This window comes from Nyctereutes procyonoides, unplaced genomic scaffold (genome assembly GCF_905146905.1).
Source record: "Nyctereutes procyonoides isolate TBG_1078 unplaced genomic scaffold, NYPRO_anot_genome, whole genome shotgun sequence".
Classification (NCBI taxonomy): Eukaryota; Metazoa; Chordata; class Mammalia; order Carnivora; family Canidae; genus Nyctereutes; species Nyctereutes procyonoides.
The window spans coordinates 22,918,863-22,933,476 of NW_026575034.1; the positions used below are offsets into that span (position 1 = coordinate 22,918,863).

The 14,614-nt window shown below is 37.2% G+C and overlaps 1 protein-coding gene across 1 annotated transcript; it reads left to right on the plus strand.

Annotated features, from left to right (window-relative positions):
• The first annotated feature begins 284 nt into the window (after positions 1–284).
• Positions 285–1,226, plus strand: LOC129504888 (olfactory receptor 51V1-like). Its single transcript, XM_055317765.1, has one exon. It carries the CDS (start codon positions 285–287, stop codon positions 1,224–1,226), a length of 942 nt encoding a protein of 313 aa, XP_055173740.1.
• Positions 1,227–14,614: the final 13,388 nt, after the last annotated feature.

Consider the following 14,614-nt stretch of genomic DNA (forward strand, 5'->3'; position numbering starts at 1 on the left):
GACTTAAAGTGAATGAACTTAATGTTCTAATTTGCCTAAAGCGGTCAGGACATTGATTTGCTTCTTCAACCTACCGCCTACTCTCAAGAAGCTTCTCTGTGAAGTCATCTTGTGCTGTAGCTTCTCCTGCAGAGTGGAGCTTCCATGGGATGCTGCAATTAGTTTTACCTGGGCTACAATGTGAGTAGCTGGATTATACTCCACTGTTCTCACACACAGTAGACAATTTGACAAAACTTGTTAGTAAGTATCAATCTTATCTTGAAAATTACCTTCACATAAGCATGTCTGCTTCTTCTGCTTCCATTATCAATTCCTCCATATTCATTCTCACTGGCTTCCCTGGCCTAGACCAGTACTACCCCTGGTTTTCAATTCCCTTTTCTTTTGTCTATGCTATGGTCTTTCTGGGAAACTGCCTGGTGCTGCACGTGATCAGGACTGAGCCGAGCCTGCACCAGCCCATGTTTTACTTCCTGGCCATGCTGGCCCTCACCGACCTGTGCATGGGGCTGTCCACAGTGCACACGGTGCTGGGGGTCTTGTGGGGGCTCAATCAAGAAGTCAGTCAGGATGCCTGCATTGCCCAAACTTACTTCATCCATGGACTGTCCTGCACAGAGTCTGGAGTCCTTCTTGCCATGGCCTTTGATCGCTTCACTGCAATCTGCAATCCTCTGCGCTACACATCCATCCTGACCAACAGTAGAGTCATTCATTTCATGGTGACCATTCTGATGAGGGCTGCTTTGTCCATTCTCCCGGTCATCATTCGCCTGAAGTTCTTCCATTACTGCCGCCCCCACATCCTCTCCCACTCTTTCTGCCTGCACCAGGACCTACTCCGGCTGGCCTGCTCTGACATCCGCTTCAACAGCTTCTATGCCCTGGCTCTGGTGATTTGTACCTTGCTGTTGGATGCTGTGCTCATTCTCATCTCCTACATTCTCATCTTGCACACAGTGCTGGCGATTGCATCCCAGGAGGAGAGGCTCAAGTCCTTGCAGACCTGTGTGTCCCACATTTGTGCGGTCCTGGTCTTTTACATCCCCATCATTGGCCTCACCATGGTGCACCGCTTTGGAAAGCATCTCTCACCTTCTGTTCATGTCCTTATGGGCAATATCTATATTCTTTTCCCACCCCTGATGAATCCCATCATCTACAGTGTAAAGACCCAGCAGATCCGGGGCAGGATGAAGAAGTGGTTTTCCCTAAAAATGTAGTAGAACGTTTGGATGCTATCAGTAAGAATTTCTGTATTTCTTTTTCCCCATTAATGACTAATGAAAGTCCATTAAAGAATTTTGAGATAAAAATGTGTATACCAAAGATTTATTTCTTTCAGTCTCTTCGTGTGATAAAGATATGACCTTATTGCTTATAAATTTTTCATTTTACATTGTTTTGTACAATTTTATATTTAGGATTTCTTCATAGCATTTTATTTTTATTTTTTAAAAGATTTTATTTATTTATTCATGAGAGTCACAGAAAGAGAGAGGCAGATACACAGGCAGAAGGAGAAGCAGGTTCCATGCAGGGACCTGATGTAAGACTCGATCCCCGAATTCCAGGATCACACCCTGAGCCGAAGGCAGGCGCTAAACTGCTGAGCCACCCAGGGATCCCTCTTCGTAGCATTTTAAATTTTTTATGAAATCTATAAGAAGACAGTTTAGAAACTACCACAATAGCACTATTGAGGCCTGACAGGGCACTTCTTAAAACAATGATTGTAAGAACCAAAATACGACAAGGTATATGATAATATTTAGGATACGAGCACACTGAATAACTGCCTATGGTTTGGTAACCAAAGTAGTTTCACAGTTGATGCTCAAATTTCTGGTTTATGAAATCAAATTGATGGTATGTTGTCCAATGAGATAGTGACAAAGAGTATTGTCTATGTGACAAGATAGTGGGGTCTATGTTGAACACATTGATTTTGAGATATCTCTGAAATCTTGATAAATACCCATTGAAACTATTGAGTTTGGTAGGTGTCTCCCATGGTGCCTGTTCAGACACAGTGCTAGGCACAGCTAAGGTACAGGAAAGCTAGGAGGGCAAAAAAAGAATAATTTGCCTTCAGTATAATAGGTGACATAGACAAAAATTATTAAGTATATATCTATAGTAACTATTCTGTTAAATGTCATTCAGAAATGAAGAGTGCACTGACACCCTGCCAGGGCACTGCAGTCTAGTACAGAGGATTTGAGTAATGATACCTCTGAGAAAGCAATATGCAATTGAGGCTTGAAAACTGAGGACAAATAGCCTGAGGAATATAAGAGAAGCATTTTTCAGGCGAAACAGAGAGAAAAACAGAACTCTGAATACACCAGACTGTATGAAAAATGGGTGAATAAATGACTATGAAATTCAGGTAAAAAATTGGATAGTAGACAGATCCAAGATTAGAAAAGATGAGATTTTGATTTAATCCTTAGGGGAATATGAAAATACTAATTTATTGCAATTAGAATGGTGAAATGATGAAATATTTATGGTAAGAACATCAAACCTGCTACCAAATAGATGAGGACAAGTGTTGATGGCAGAAGACTAGATAAAAGTCCTAACAAAAGGATACTGTAGCGATTTAACAAGGGTCCAGTCAAGGAGTTTCAAGAAGTGGGTGCATATAATATATATTTAATAGATGGGATCATAAGACTGGTGATTGACTGTGAGGAATAAGAGCGGCTTTTGGAATGAGTAACTACAGATGTCCTATAGCCATGTCCTATTATAAGGAAGGTGTGGGTGAATGGGATTTGTTTTAGAAATATTTTTTTTTTATTTATGTGATCTGCCTAAGGTACATTTTTTAGTGGGGGAAGAGCAGAGAGAGAGGGAGAGAGAGAATGTTAAGCAGGCTCCACACAGAGTGAGGAGCTCAACTCATGACTTAATCTCATGACCCTAAGATCATAACATGAGCTAAAATGAGTCAGACGCTTAACTAAGCCATTCAGGTGTTCCTTCCCAAAGTTCATTTAAGGAGAGATATCCAGCTGGGGGTTTGATATATGTTTCAGGTAGCTGATGAGAAGAGTGTAGCTGGATACTGAATTTGCAAATCATGGCTACAAACATGGTTTTTGAGATCATGAGGGTGGATGACTTAACTAAGTAAATAAAATAATATAATATAATATGCTAAAAACCCTGGACATTAAAATAAGATACAGTTGAATCCCCAAAAATAGCCTGAAAAGGAAGCAATAATAGTATTAGGGAAGTATGATGTCCATGAATCCAACTGGAAGAGTGTTTTAAAGAGAGAAACAAGTCTATCAAAATTGTATTACAATGTCTTATATTGAGGACCAAAAAGTATTCATTTAATGTAAAAGAACACTAAAATACTTAGCATGAACAGTGTTTGTAAAGTGGTAGCAACAAAGAAACCTGTCAAAAACCAGCAGTGAAGTGATCCAGGTTAATATCAACAGAAAACATGACAAAAATATATATCCTTCATATGATGTGATGAATGTGACACCTTATATCTATAATCTTCCTCTAAAATAATCCATAACCCCACTCTCATCATGAGGGCAGAATCAAACAAGTTCCAATAAATACCCATTTCACAATATCCCTCACCATTGATCTTCAAAAATACTAAAGTCCACAAAAACAGGTTTGACAAACAGCCAAGAGACTAAAGAGACATGGCAAGTAACAGAATAATTGCTTATGGTTTGGTGACCAAACATGTGTTTGGTTGAGATGTGTTGTTCTGGATGAGAGCCTGTAAGAGAAAAAATACATTAAATAAAAAGCAAAGAGCCATGAGTAATTTTAAATTTTAATGAATATATTAATACTGGCTGATTGATTGTAACAAATTTCACTGTGCATGAGGGATATATGGAAATTATCTATATTCTCAATTTTTCTCTAAATATAAAACTATTTGAAATTAGTCTATTAAAATACTTAAAAGACCAATTTTAAAATGAAGTTAATAAAATGGAGACTTAAAATAACTGAACCCATATATCTCTACTATATACTATATATACATTCCTTTAGTCTAGATTTAAATAAGTTATTCTCTAGGAAATGATTTACCTTCTATGATCCATACAGTCAGGGTTAGTTGAAGGGAAAGGTATTAGTGAGACTAGTGGTCATTCATGATCCAAATATTTACTTCTAGATTATAAAATCGTATATTGAATGAAATAACTGCTCCAGACATTGCATTTCACTCCAAGCAAGTCAGATAGGCCTGAAGTCATGTTTCCTCTCAGTAGTACAAACTCCATATTTTCCCCTTTTGGGTAACAGGCATAATTGAACTGGAGTCTGTGTACATTGGAATCACCATTCCCTTCTGTTCAATGGTACACAACATGATCATCATGATGGTATCCAACAGGCAAGCGTTCCCAGGTACCTCTTCCTGGACATGCTAACTGCCTCTAATCTGGCTCTGTATCTCTTTACATTCTCAAAAATACTGAGGGTTCTAGATAAATGCTTAAGTGTTGATCTTACTTTCTTTCTTTCTAAGTCCAAACTTTATTTAATATTGCCTTCATGCATGATCTCATGTATTCAGCGTTCTATTGATTTTCCATGACACTGAGAATCTTTTCCACATCAGCATTTGACAAGAAATTGAGACTGAAAAGTGATTCAGTAATGAAAAATTTGGAGGGACACCTGAGTGGCTCAGTGGTTGAGCATCTGCCTTCGGCTCAGGGTGTGATCCTGGGGTCCCAGGATGGAGTCCTGCAACCGGCTCCCTGCGGGGAGCCTGGTTCTCCCTCTGTCTATGTCTCTGCCTCTCTCTCATGAATAAATAAATAATAAAATCTTAAAAAAAAGAAAAATTTAGAGCAACAGTTTCTTTGCTGTAAAAGTATTTCCACTTCTCAAGAGATGTGTTCTCTAAGGAAGAACATTGTCTTCAGCCACTGGCTTCCCAGTGAGAGCTCAGGGAGAGCTCAGAAGCTGCTTCCCAGGGAGAGCTCAGAAGCTGCTTTGTATCCATGGAGACCCAGCCCAGGCTAAAATATCAGTCATGGAAGGAAATTTCTCCTAATTATGTGGTCAGAGTCCCATATTCATAACAGGATATGATCCATTTTAAGGAGGAAACTGCTTCTCCAGATACTTGAAGGTGTGAGGATATACACTGAATACTTCCAGGGAGTAACCATTGTCTGCCTAGAGTGTTCCTTATACAGGACCAATGTCACTTTCACAATGAAAGTTTAACCAATTTTTTTCCTCAAAGTACTTTGAAACTATGTGAACATTTTATTTAATTTATAGTTGACATGTAATGCTACATTAATTTTATCTGTATAACAGCAATTCAACAAGTTTATTTATTTTATTTTATTATCATTATTTTTTAACAAGTTTATACATAATGCTAGACTCACCATAAGTGTAGCTATCATCCGTCACCAAACAACACTATCACAATATTGCCTATACTTCTTACACTGTGCCTATTATTCTCATGACTTATTCATCCCATAACAGAAGTCTGTATCTCCTCCTCCCCATTTTGCCCATCCCACTACTCCCTTCTCCTCTGCCAACCATCAGTTTGTTTTCTATATTTATAGTCTGGTTCTGCTTTTTGTTTGTTTATTTATTTTCTTTTTTTTTAAGATTGCATATATGAGTTTTCATATGGTATTTGTATTCCTCAGTCTGACTTGTTTCACTTAGCATAATACCCTTTAGGTCCATTTATGTTGTCTCAAATGGCACGATCTCATCCTTTCTTAAGGCTAATATTCCATTGTATATACATACCATCTTTTCCTTATCCAATTGTCTTTCAATGGACTAAATGTCTCTATCTTAGCTATTTGCAAATAATCCCACAATAAACATAGGGGTGCATATATCTTTTAAACTTAGTTGTTTTGGTTTTCTTTGGATAAATAATAGTAGAATTATTGGATTATAAGGTTTCTCTCTCTCTCTCTCTCTCTCTCTCTCTCTCTCTCGGAAACTGTATACTGTTTTCCAGTGGCTGTACCAATTTAAATTCCCACTGACAGTGTATGAGAGTTCCTTTTTCGATGCAGAGAAAACACTTATGGTTTCTTGTCCTTTTGATTTTAGCCATTCTAACAGGTATAGGTAGATAGCTCACTGTGGTTTTAATTTGCATTTTCTCAATGATTAGTGATATTAAGCATCTTTTCTCAGGTCTGGTGACCATCTGTATGTATTCTTTGGAAAAATAACAGGTCTTCTGACAATTTTTAAATCAGATTCCTTGTTTTTTTGGGGGGTGGGGGTGGGGGAGGGATGGGTGAGTCATATAGGTACTTTAAATTTTTTGGTTACTAACTGTAAATCCATATCAGATATATTATTTGGAAATATCTTTTTCCATTCATTTGGTTGCCTTTTTGTTTTGTTGATGTTTCCTTTGATGTGTAGAGGTTTTTATTTTGATGTAGTCTCAATAGTTTATTTTTGCTTTTGTTTCCCTTGCCTTGGGAGACACATGTAGAAAAATGTTGCTATGATCAAAGTCAGAGAAAGTACTGTGTGTGTGTTCTATGACTTTTATGGTGTCAGGTCCCACTTAGATCTTTAATCAATGTTGAGTTTATTTTTATGTATGATGTTAAAAGGTGATTCAGTTTCAGTCTTTTACATGTAGGTCCAGTTTTCCCAGAAACCATTTATTGAAGAGATTATTTCCCACCCTTGTATACTGTCTCCTTTGCCATAGATTAATTGACTATATAATCATGGATTTATTTCTGGGCTTTCTATTCTCTTCCATTGATCTATGTATCTATTTTTGAGCCAACATCAAACATTTTGATTATTACAGCTTTTTAATGTGTCTTGAAATCTGAATTATGGTACCTCCAGCTTGTTTTTCTTGTTTTCCTTTGGCCTTTTGGAGTTTTTTGTAGTTTCATACAAATTTTAGGATTATTTATCCTAGTTTTGTGAAAAATGTTATTGGTATTTTGATGGGGACTGAATTGTAGACTGCTTTGGGTAATACGGACTTCTAAAAAATATTAGTTCTTCCAATCCATGAGCATGGAATATCTTTCCATTTCTTCATGTCATCTTCAATATTTTTCATCAATGTTTTATAATTTTCAGAGTACAAGTGTCTCACCTCTTTAGTTCAGTTTATTGCTGGACATTTTGTTCTTTTTGGTACAATTGTAAGTGACACTGTTTTCTGAATTTCTCATTCTGCTATTTTATTACTAGTGTATAGAAACACTACTAATTTCTGGGTATTGATTTTGTAATTTACTGAATTTATTTATTATCTACAGTAGTTTTTTGGTGGAATCTTTAAGATTTTTACACATAATATCATGTCATCTGCAAACAATGAGAACTTAAATTCTTCTTGCCATTATGGATACCTCTTTATTGTTTTGTGTCTGATTGATGCGGCTAGCCTTTCTAGAATCATGTTGAATAAAAGTAGTAACAGTGGACATCCTTGTCCTGTTCCTGATCTTAGAGGAAGAAGTCTCAATTTTTCAACATTGAGTATGATGCTAGCTCTCTCAAATGGCACGATCTCATTCTTTTTTAGGCTAATATTCCATTGTATATACATACCATCTTTTCCTTATCCAATTGTCTTTCAATGGACTAAATGTCTCTATCTTAGCTATTTGCAAATAATCCCACAATAAACATAGGGGTGCATATATCTTTAAAACTTAGTTGTTTTGGATTTTTCATATGTAGCTTCTTATTTTATTGAGGTATGTTTCATCTAACCCCATTTTGTTGAGTTTCTGTCATGAATGGATATTGAATTTTGTCAAATGTCTTTTCAGCATCTATTGAGATGATCATATGACTTTTTTATCCTTCCTTTTGTTGATGTAGAGTATTATACTCATTACCTTGTGAATATTGAATCATCCTGAATAAATCCTACTTGATAATTATGATTAAGCTTTTTACTATATTGTTCTAAGTGATTTGCTAATATTTTGTCAAAGATTTCTGCATCTGTGTTCATCAGGGATATTGGCCTATAGGTATTTTTGAGGTGTCTTTGTCTGGTTTTGGTATCAGAGTAATATTGACCTCATAGAATATATTTGAAAGCTTTCCTTCCTCTTCTCTTTTTGGAATACTTTGAGAATAATAACTATTAAGTCCTCCTTAATAATATGGTAGATTCGAATGTGGGAGCTGCCAAATATATCAATCAATTAATAACCAAAATTAAGACATACTTAGATAATAATACACTTATACTTGGTGACTTCAATCTAGCACTTTCTACACTCGATAGGTCTTCTAAACACAACATCTCCAAAGAAACAAGAGCTTTAAATGATACACTGAACCAGGTGGATTTCACAGATATCTACAGAACTTTACATCCAAACTCAACTGAATACACATTCTTCTCAAGTGCACATGGAACTTTCTCCAGAATAGACCACATACTGGGTCACAAATCAGGTCTGAACCAATACCAAAAGATTGGGATCATCCCCTGCATATTCTCAGACCATAATGCCTTGAAATTAGAACTAAATCACAAGAAGAAGTTTGGAAAGACTTCAAACACATGGAGGTTAAGGACCATCTTGCTAAAAGATGAAAGGGTCAACCAAGAAATTAAGGAAGAATTAAAAAGATTCATGGAAACTAATGAGAATGAAGATACAACCATTCAAAATCTTTGGGAGGCAGCAAAAGCAGTCCTGAGGGGGGAATACATCACAATACAAGCAGCCATCCAAAAACTGGAAATAACTCAAATACAAAAGCTAACCTTACACCTAAAGGAGCTAGAGAAAAAACAGCAAATAGATCCTACACCCAGCAGAAGAAGAGAGTTAATAAAGATTCGAGCAGAACTCAATGAAATCGAGACCAGAAGAACTGTGGAACAGATCAACAAAACCAGGAGTTGGTTCTTTGAAAGACTTAATAAGATAGATAAACCATTAGCCAGCCTTATTAAAAAGAAGAGAGAGAAGACTCAAATTAATAAAATCATGAATGAGAAAGGAGAGATCACTACCAACTCCAAGGAAATACAAATGATTTTAAAAACATATTATGAACAACTATATGCCAATAAATTAGGCAATCTAGAAGAAATGGACCCATTTCTGGAAAGCCACAAATTACCAAAACTGGAACAGGAAGAAATAGAAAACCTGAACAGGCCAGTAACCAGGGAGGAAATTGAAGCAGTCATCAAAAACCTCCCAAGACACAAAAGTCCAGGGCCAGAGGGCTTCCCTGGGGAATTCTATCAAACGTTTAAAGAAGAAACCATACCTACTGTACTAAAGCTGTTTGAAAGATAGAAAGAGATGGAGTACTTCCAAATTCATTCTATGAGGCCAGCATCACCTTAATTCCAAAACCAGACAAAGACCCCACCAAAAGGGAGAATTAGGGATCCCTGGGTGGTGCAGCAGCGGTTTGGCACCTGCCTTTGGACCAGGGCGCGATCCTGGAGACCCAGGATCGAATCCCACATCGGGCTCCCGGTGCATGGAGCCTGCTTCTGCCTCTGCCTGTGTCTCTGCCTCTCTCTCTCTCTCCCTCTGTGACTATCATAAATAAATAAAAATTTAAAAAAATTAAAAAAAAACACAAAAAGGAGAATTATAGACCAATATCCCTGATGCACAGGGATGCAAAAATTCTCAACAAGATACTAGCCAATAGGATCCAACAGTAATTAAGAAAATTATTCACCATGACCAAGTAGGATTTATCCCCGGGACACAAGGCTGGTTCGACATTCATAAAACAATCAATGTGATTCATCATATCAGCAAGAGAAAAACCAAGAACCATATGATCCTCTCATTAGATGCAGAGAAAGCATTTGACAAAATACAACATCCATCCCTGATCAAAACTCTTCAGAGTGTAGGGATAGAGGGAACATTCCTCAACATCTTAAAAGCCATCTACGAAAACCCCACAGCAAATATCATTCTCAATGGGGAAGCACTGGGAGCCTTTCCCCTAAGATCAGGAACAAGACTGGGATGTCCACTCTCACCACTGCTATTCAACATAGTACTGGAAGTCCTAGCCTCAGCAATCAGACAACAAAAAGACATTAAAGGCATTCAAATTGGCAAAGAAGAAGTCAAACTCTCCCTCTTCGCCAATGACATGATACTCTACATAGAAAACCCAAAAGCCTCCACCCCAAGATTGCTAGAACTCATACAGCAATTTGGCAGTGTGGCAGGATACAAAACCAATGCCCAGAAGTCAGTGGCATTTCTATATACTAACAATGAGACTGAAGAAAGAGAAATTACAGAATCAATCCCATTTACAATTGCACCCAGAAGCATAAGATACCTCAGAATAAACCTAACCAAAGAGGTAAAGGATCTATACCCTAAAAACAATAGAACACTTCTGAAAGAAATTGAGGAAGACAAAAAGAGATGGAAAAATATTCCATGCTCATGGATTGGCAGAATTAATATTGTGAAAATGTCAATGTTACCCAGGGCAATTTACACGTATAATGCAATCCCTATCAAAATACCGTGGACTTTCTTCAGAGAGTTAGAACAAGTTATTTTAAGATTTGTGTGGAATCAGAAAAGACCCCGAATAGCCAGGGGAATTTTAAAAAAGAAAACCATAGCTGAGGGCCTCACAATGCCAGATTTCAGGTTGTACTACAAAGCTGTGGTCATCAAGACAGTGTGGTACTGGCTCAAAAACAGACACATAGATCAATGGAATAGAATTGAGAATCCCAAAGTGAACCCTCAACTTTATGGTCAACTAATATTTGATAAAGGAAGAAAGACTATCCACTGGATGAAAGACAATCTCTTCAATAAATGGTGCTGGGAAAATTGGACATCCACATGCAGAAGAATGAAACTGGACCACTCTCTTGCACCATACACAAAAATAAACTCAAAATGGATGAAAGATCTAAACATGAGACAAGATTCCATCAAAATCCTAGAGGAGAACACAGGCAACACCCTTTTTGAACTCGGCCACAGTAACTTCTTGCAAGATACATCCACGAAGGCAAAAGAAACAAAAGCAAAAATGAATTATTGGGACTTCATCAAGATAAGAAGCTTTTGCACAGCAAAGGATACAGTCAACAAAACTAAAAGACAACCTACAGAATGGGAGAAGAGATTTGCAAATGACGTATCAGATAAACGGCTAGTTTCCAAGATCTATAAAGAACTTATTAAACTCAACACCAAAGAAACAAACAATCCAACCATGAAATGGGCAAAGACATGAACAGAAATATCACAGAGGAAGACATAGATGTGGCCAACACGCGCATGAGAAAATGCTCTGCATCACTTGCCATCAGGGAAATACAAATCAAAACCACAATGAGATACCACCTCACACCAGTGAGAATGGGGAAAATTATCAAGGCAGGAAACCACAAATGTTGGAAAGGATGCGGAGAAAAGGGTGGGAATGTGAACTGTTGCAGCCACTCTGGAAAACTGTGTGGAGGTTCCTCAAAGAGTGAAAAATAGACCTGCCCTACGACCCAGCAATTGCACTGTTGGGGATTTACCCCAAAGATACAGATGCAGTGAAACGCCGGGACACCTGCACCCCGATGTTTCTAGCAGCAATGTCCACAATAGCCAAACTGTGGAAGGAGCCTCGGTGTCCATCGAAAGATGAATGGATAAAGAAGATGTGGTTTATGTATACAATGGAATATTACTCAGCCATTAGAAACGACAAATACCCACCATTTGCTTCAACGTGGATGGAACCCTGGAGGGTATTATGCTGAGTGAAATGAGTCAATCGGAGAAGGACAAACAGTGTATGTTCTCATTCATTTGGGGAATATAAATAATAGTGAAAGGGAATAGAAGGGAAGGGAGAAGAAATGTTTAGGAAATATCAGAAAGGGAGACAGAACATGAAGACTCCTAACTCTGGAAAAGAAACTAGGGGTGGTGGAAGGGGAGGAGGACGGGGTGTGGGGGTGAATGGGTGACGGGCACTGAGGGGGGCACTTGGCGGGATGAGTACTGGGTGTTATTCTGTATGTTGGAATTGAACACCAATAAAAAATAAATTTATAAAAATAAAAAAAAAACGAATATGGTAGATTCATCCATGAATCCATCTGGCCCTAGACTTCTACTTGTTGGTAGTTTTTTGATAACTGATTCAAATTAATTACCTATAATCAATCTGTTCAGTTTTTTTTATTTCTTCCTGGCTGATCTTTGGAGAATTGTGTATTTTTAGGAATTTTTCCATTTCTTATAGGTTGTCCAATTTTTTGGTACATGATTTCTTATTACATTCTCATTTAATCCTTTGTATTTCTGTGGTGTCAGTTGTTATTTCTCTTCTCTTATTTCATATTTTATTTATTTAGGTCCTTTCTCTTTTTTTCTTGATGAGTTTGCCTAAGATTTTTATCAATTTTATTTATCTTTTTAAAGAACTTAGATTTTTTCCTTTTCTTTCTTTCTTTCTTTCTTTCTTTCTTTCTTTCTTTCTTTCTTTTTTTTTTTTGTCTCTATGTCATCTTTTTTTTCTGCTCTGATCTTCACTATTTCCATCCTTCTACTCACCTTGGGCTTTGCTTTTTTTTTCTTTCTTTTTTTTTTTTTTTTTTTTTACTGGTTCCCTTATGTGTAAAGTTAAACTGTTTGCCAAGCTTTTCCTGTTTCTTTGTAATTTACTTTCCTTACCCAAATGTTCATCATTCACACATTATTTTTTTCTTCTCAGGTATGTTGTCATTCTGTCAATAGCCTTTGACCACTCTGTGGTCATTATTCGTCCAATGCACTATTCATCCATCCATCTTCACCAATAGTTTAATTTTCAGGATCAGATTGACATTTTCTTTTTCTTTCAGTTTGATCATTATTGAGGGAATATTCACTATAAAGTAGAGGCATCTGTTCCTATACTATTGAGAAGAATATGCTTTTGTCGGTCCAACGTTCTTTTTATTCTAATTCCCTGCATTCCATTATCATAACACACCCTTGCTCAAATACCAGAATCAATAACATATTTGAACTGTTGATGATACTCTCCACTTCAGATTTGATTTCCCCCTCATTTTCATTTATTATATACTGATCCTGTAACTTGTACCAAGTATTGTGTCTCCTGATGGCTGGTTAAGACTCTTACACCTGCATTCTCCAACAATTTTCTGTGGTCCTGTACTTCATAGCCATGATGCTGTACCAGGTTGGCTGGAGGCTTCCCTCACACATCTATAGGACCATGCCCAATATGCATACTATTGTTCATTTTGTGATGAACTTCATTGTCTAGATTGTAAAACCCAAGCAGATATGAGAGAAAATAATTAGGTTTTTCATCCTAAAAAGAAGTAAAGAATGCAAGTAATATTTATAATGTAATTGGTAGAATAATACTAATATTAATGGGGAGTGTCAGACAGTTGAGCCTCACTCAGATAAAAAAAATATCTAAGTGGAAATCCTTGCATTTTGGCCACTGTCTTCTAAAAGCCAGTAACCTGCAGGCTTGTTAGAGAAAGGCAGTTTGCCACATTCACGTTGCAATCAATTAATCATTAATTTTCTATGTTCGGTGACTTAACTAAAACTCTGGGTTGGAAAGCAGCCAGCATTTGAAATACATGCCATTGGAGATCCCTGGGTGGCTCAGCGGTTGAGCACCGGCCTTTGGCCCAGGCCGTGATCCTGGAGTCCCAGGATTAAGTCCCACATCAGGCTTCCTGCATGGAGCCTGCTTCTTCCTCTGCCTGTTTCTCTGCTTCTCTCTCTCTCTCTCTGTATCTCTCATGAATAAATAAATACATTTTTTTAAAAAATGAAATATACACCATTTCTGAAAGGGATAACCTATTACTAACAATAACCTATAAAGCTTTTAATATGGGGGTTTTGAATACATCCCTGTGACACAGAAGAAATGTTGTCATTGAAGTTAGTGCCCACTCTATTCAAAAAAGAGAAAAGAGAACAGGGAAGCTTGGAGAATGTTGTCTTTGAAAACAGAAGTGCCTAAAGTTCATTTAAAACTAAAAATTAGGGATCCCTGAGTGGCGCAGCGGTTTGGCGCCTGCCTTTGGCCCAGGGCGCGATCCTGGAGACCCGGGATCGAATCCCATATCAGGCTCCCGGTGCATGGAGCCTGCTTCTCCCTCTGCCTGTGTCTCTGCCTCTCTCTCTCTCTCTGTGACTATCATAAAAAAATAAATTTAAAAAAAAGCTAAAAATTAGGGCAGAGTTGAACTCTATGTGTTCATTGTTGTGTGTTTTACTTCAATATGTACAAACTTAAAGGCATATATTTTGCAAACAACAGCTATGAAAAAAATGAAATCTATTCAAGGTAAGACTGCTATTAGCACTATTTATTCATTTCAATTCTAATTTTATCTTCATCATGTCCTTCTTTTTATTTAATTTGCATTTTTTATTATTTTCCCATTTTTAATTTAAATTCAATTTAGTTAACATATAGTGTAATATTGGTTTCAAGAGTAGAATTTAGTGATTCATCACTTACATATAACACCCTGTGATCATCACAATAAGTGCCCTCTTTAATGCCCAGCACCTATTTAGCCCATCCTTCCACCCAC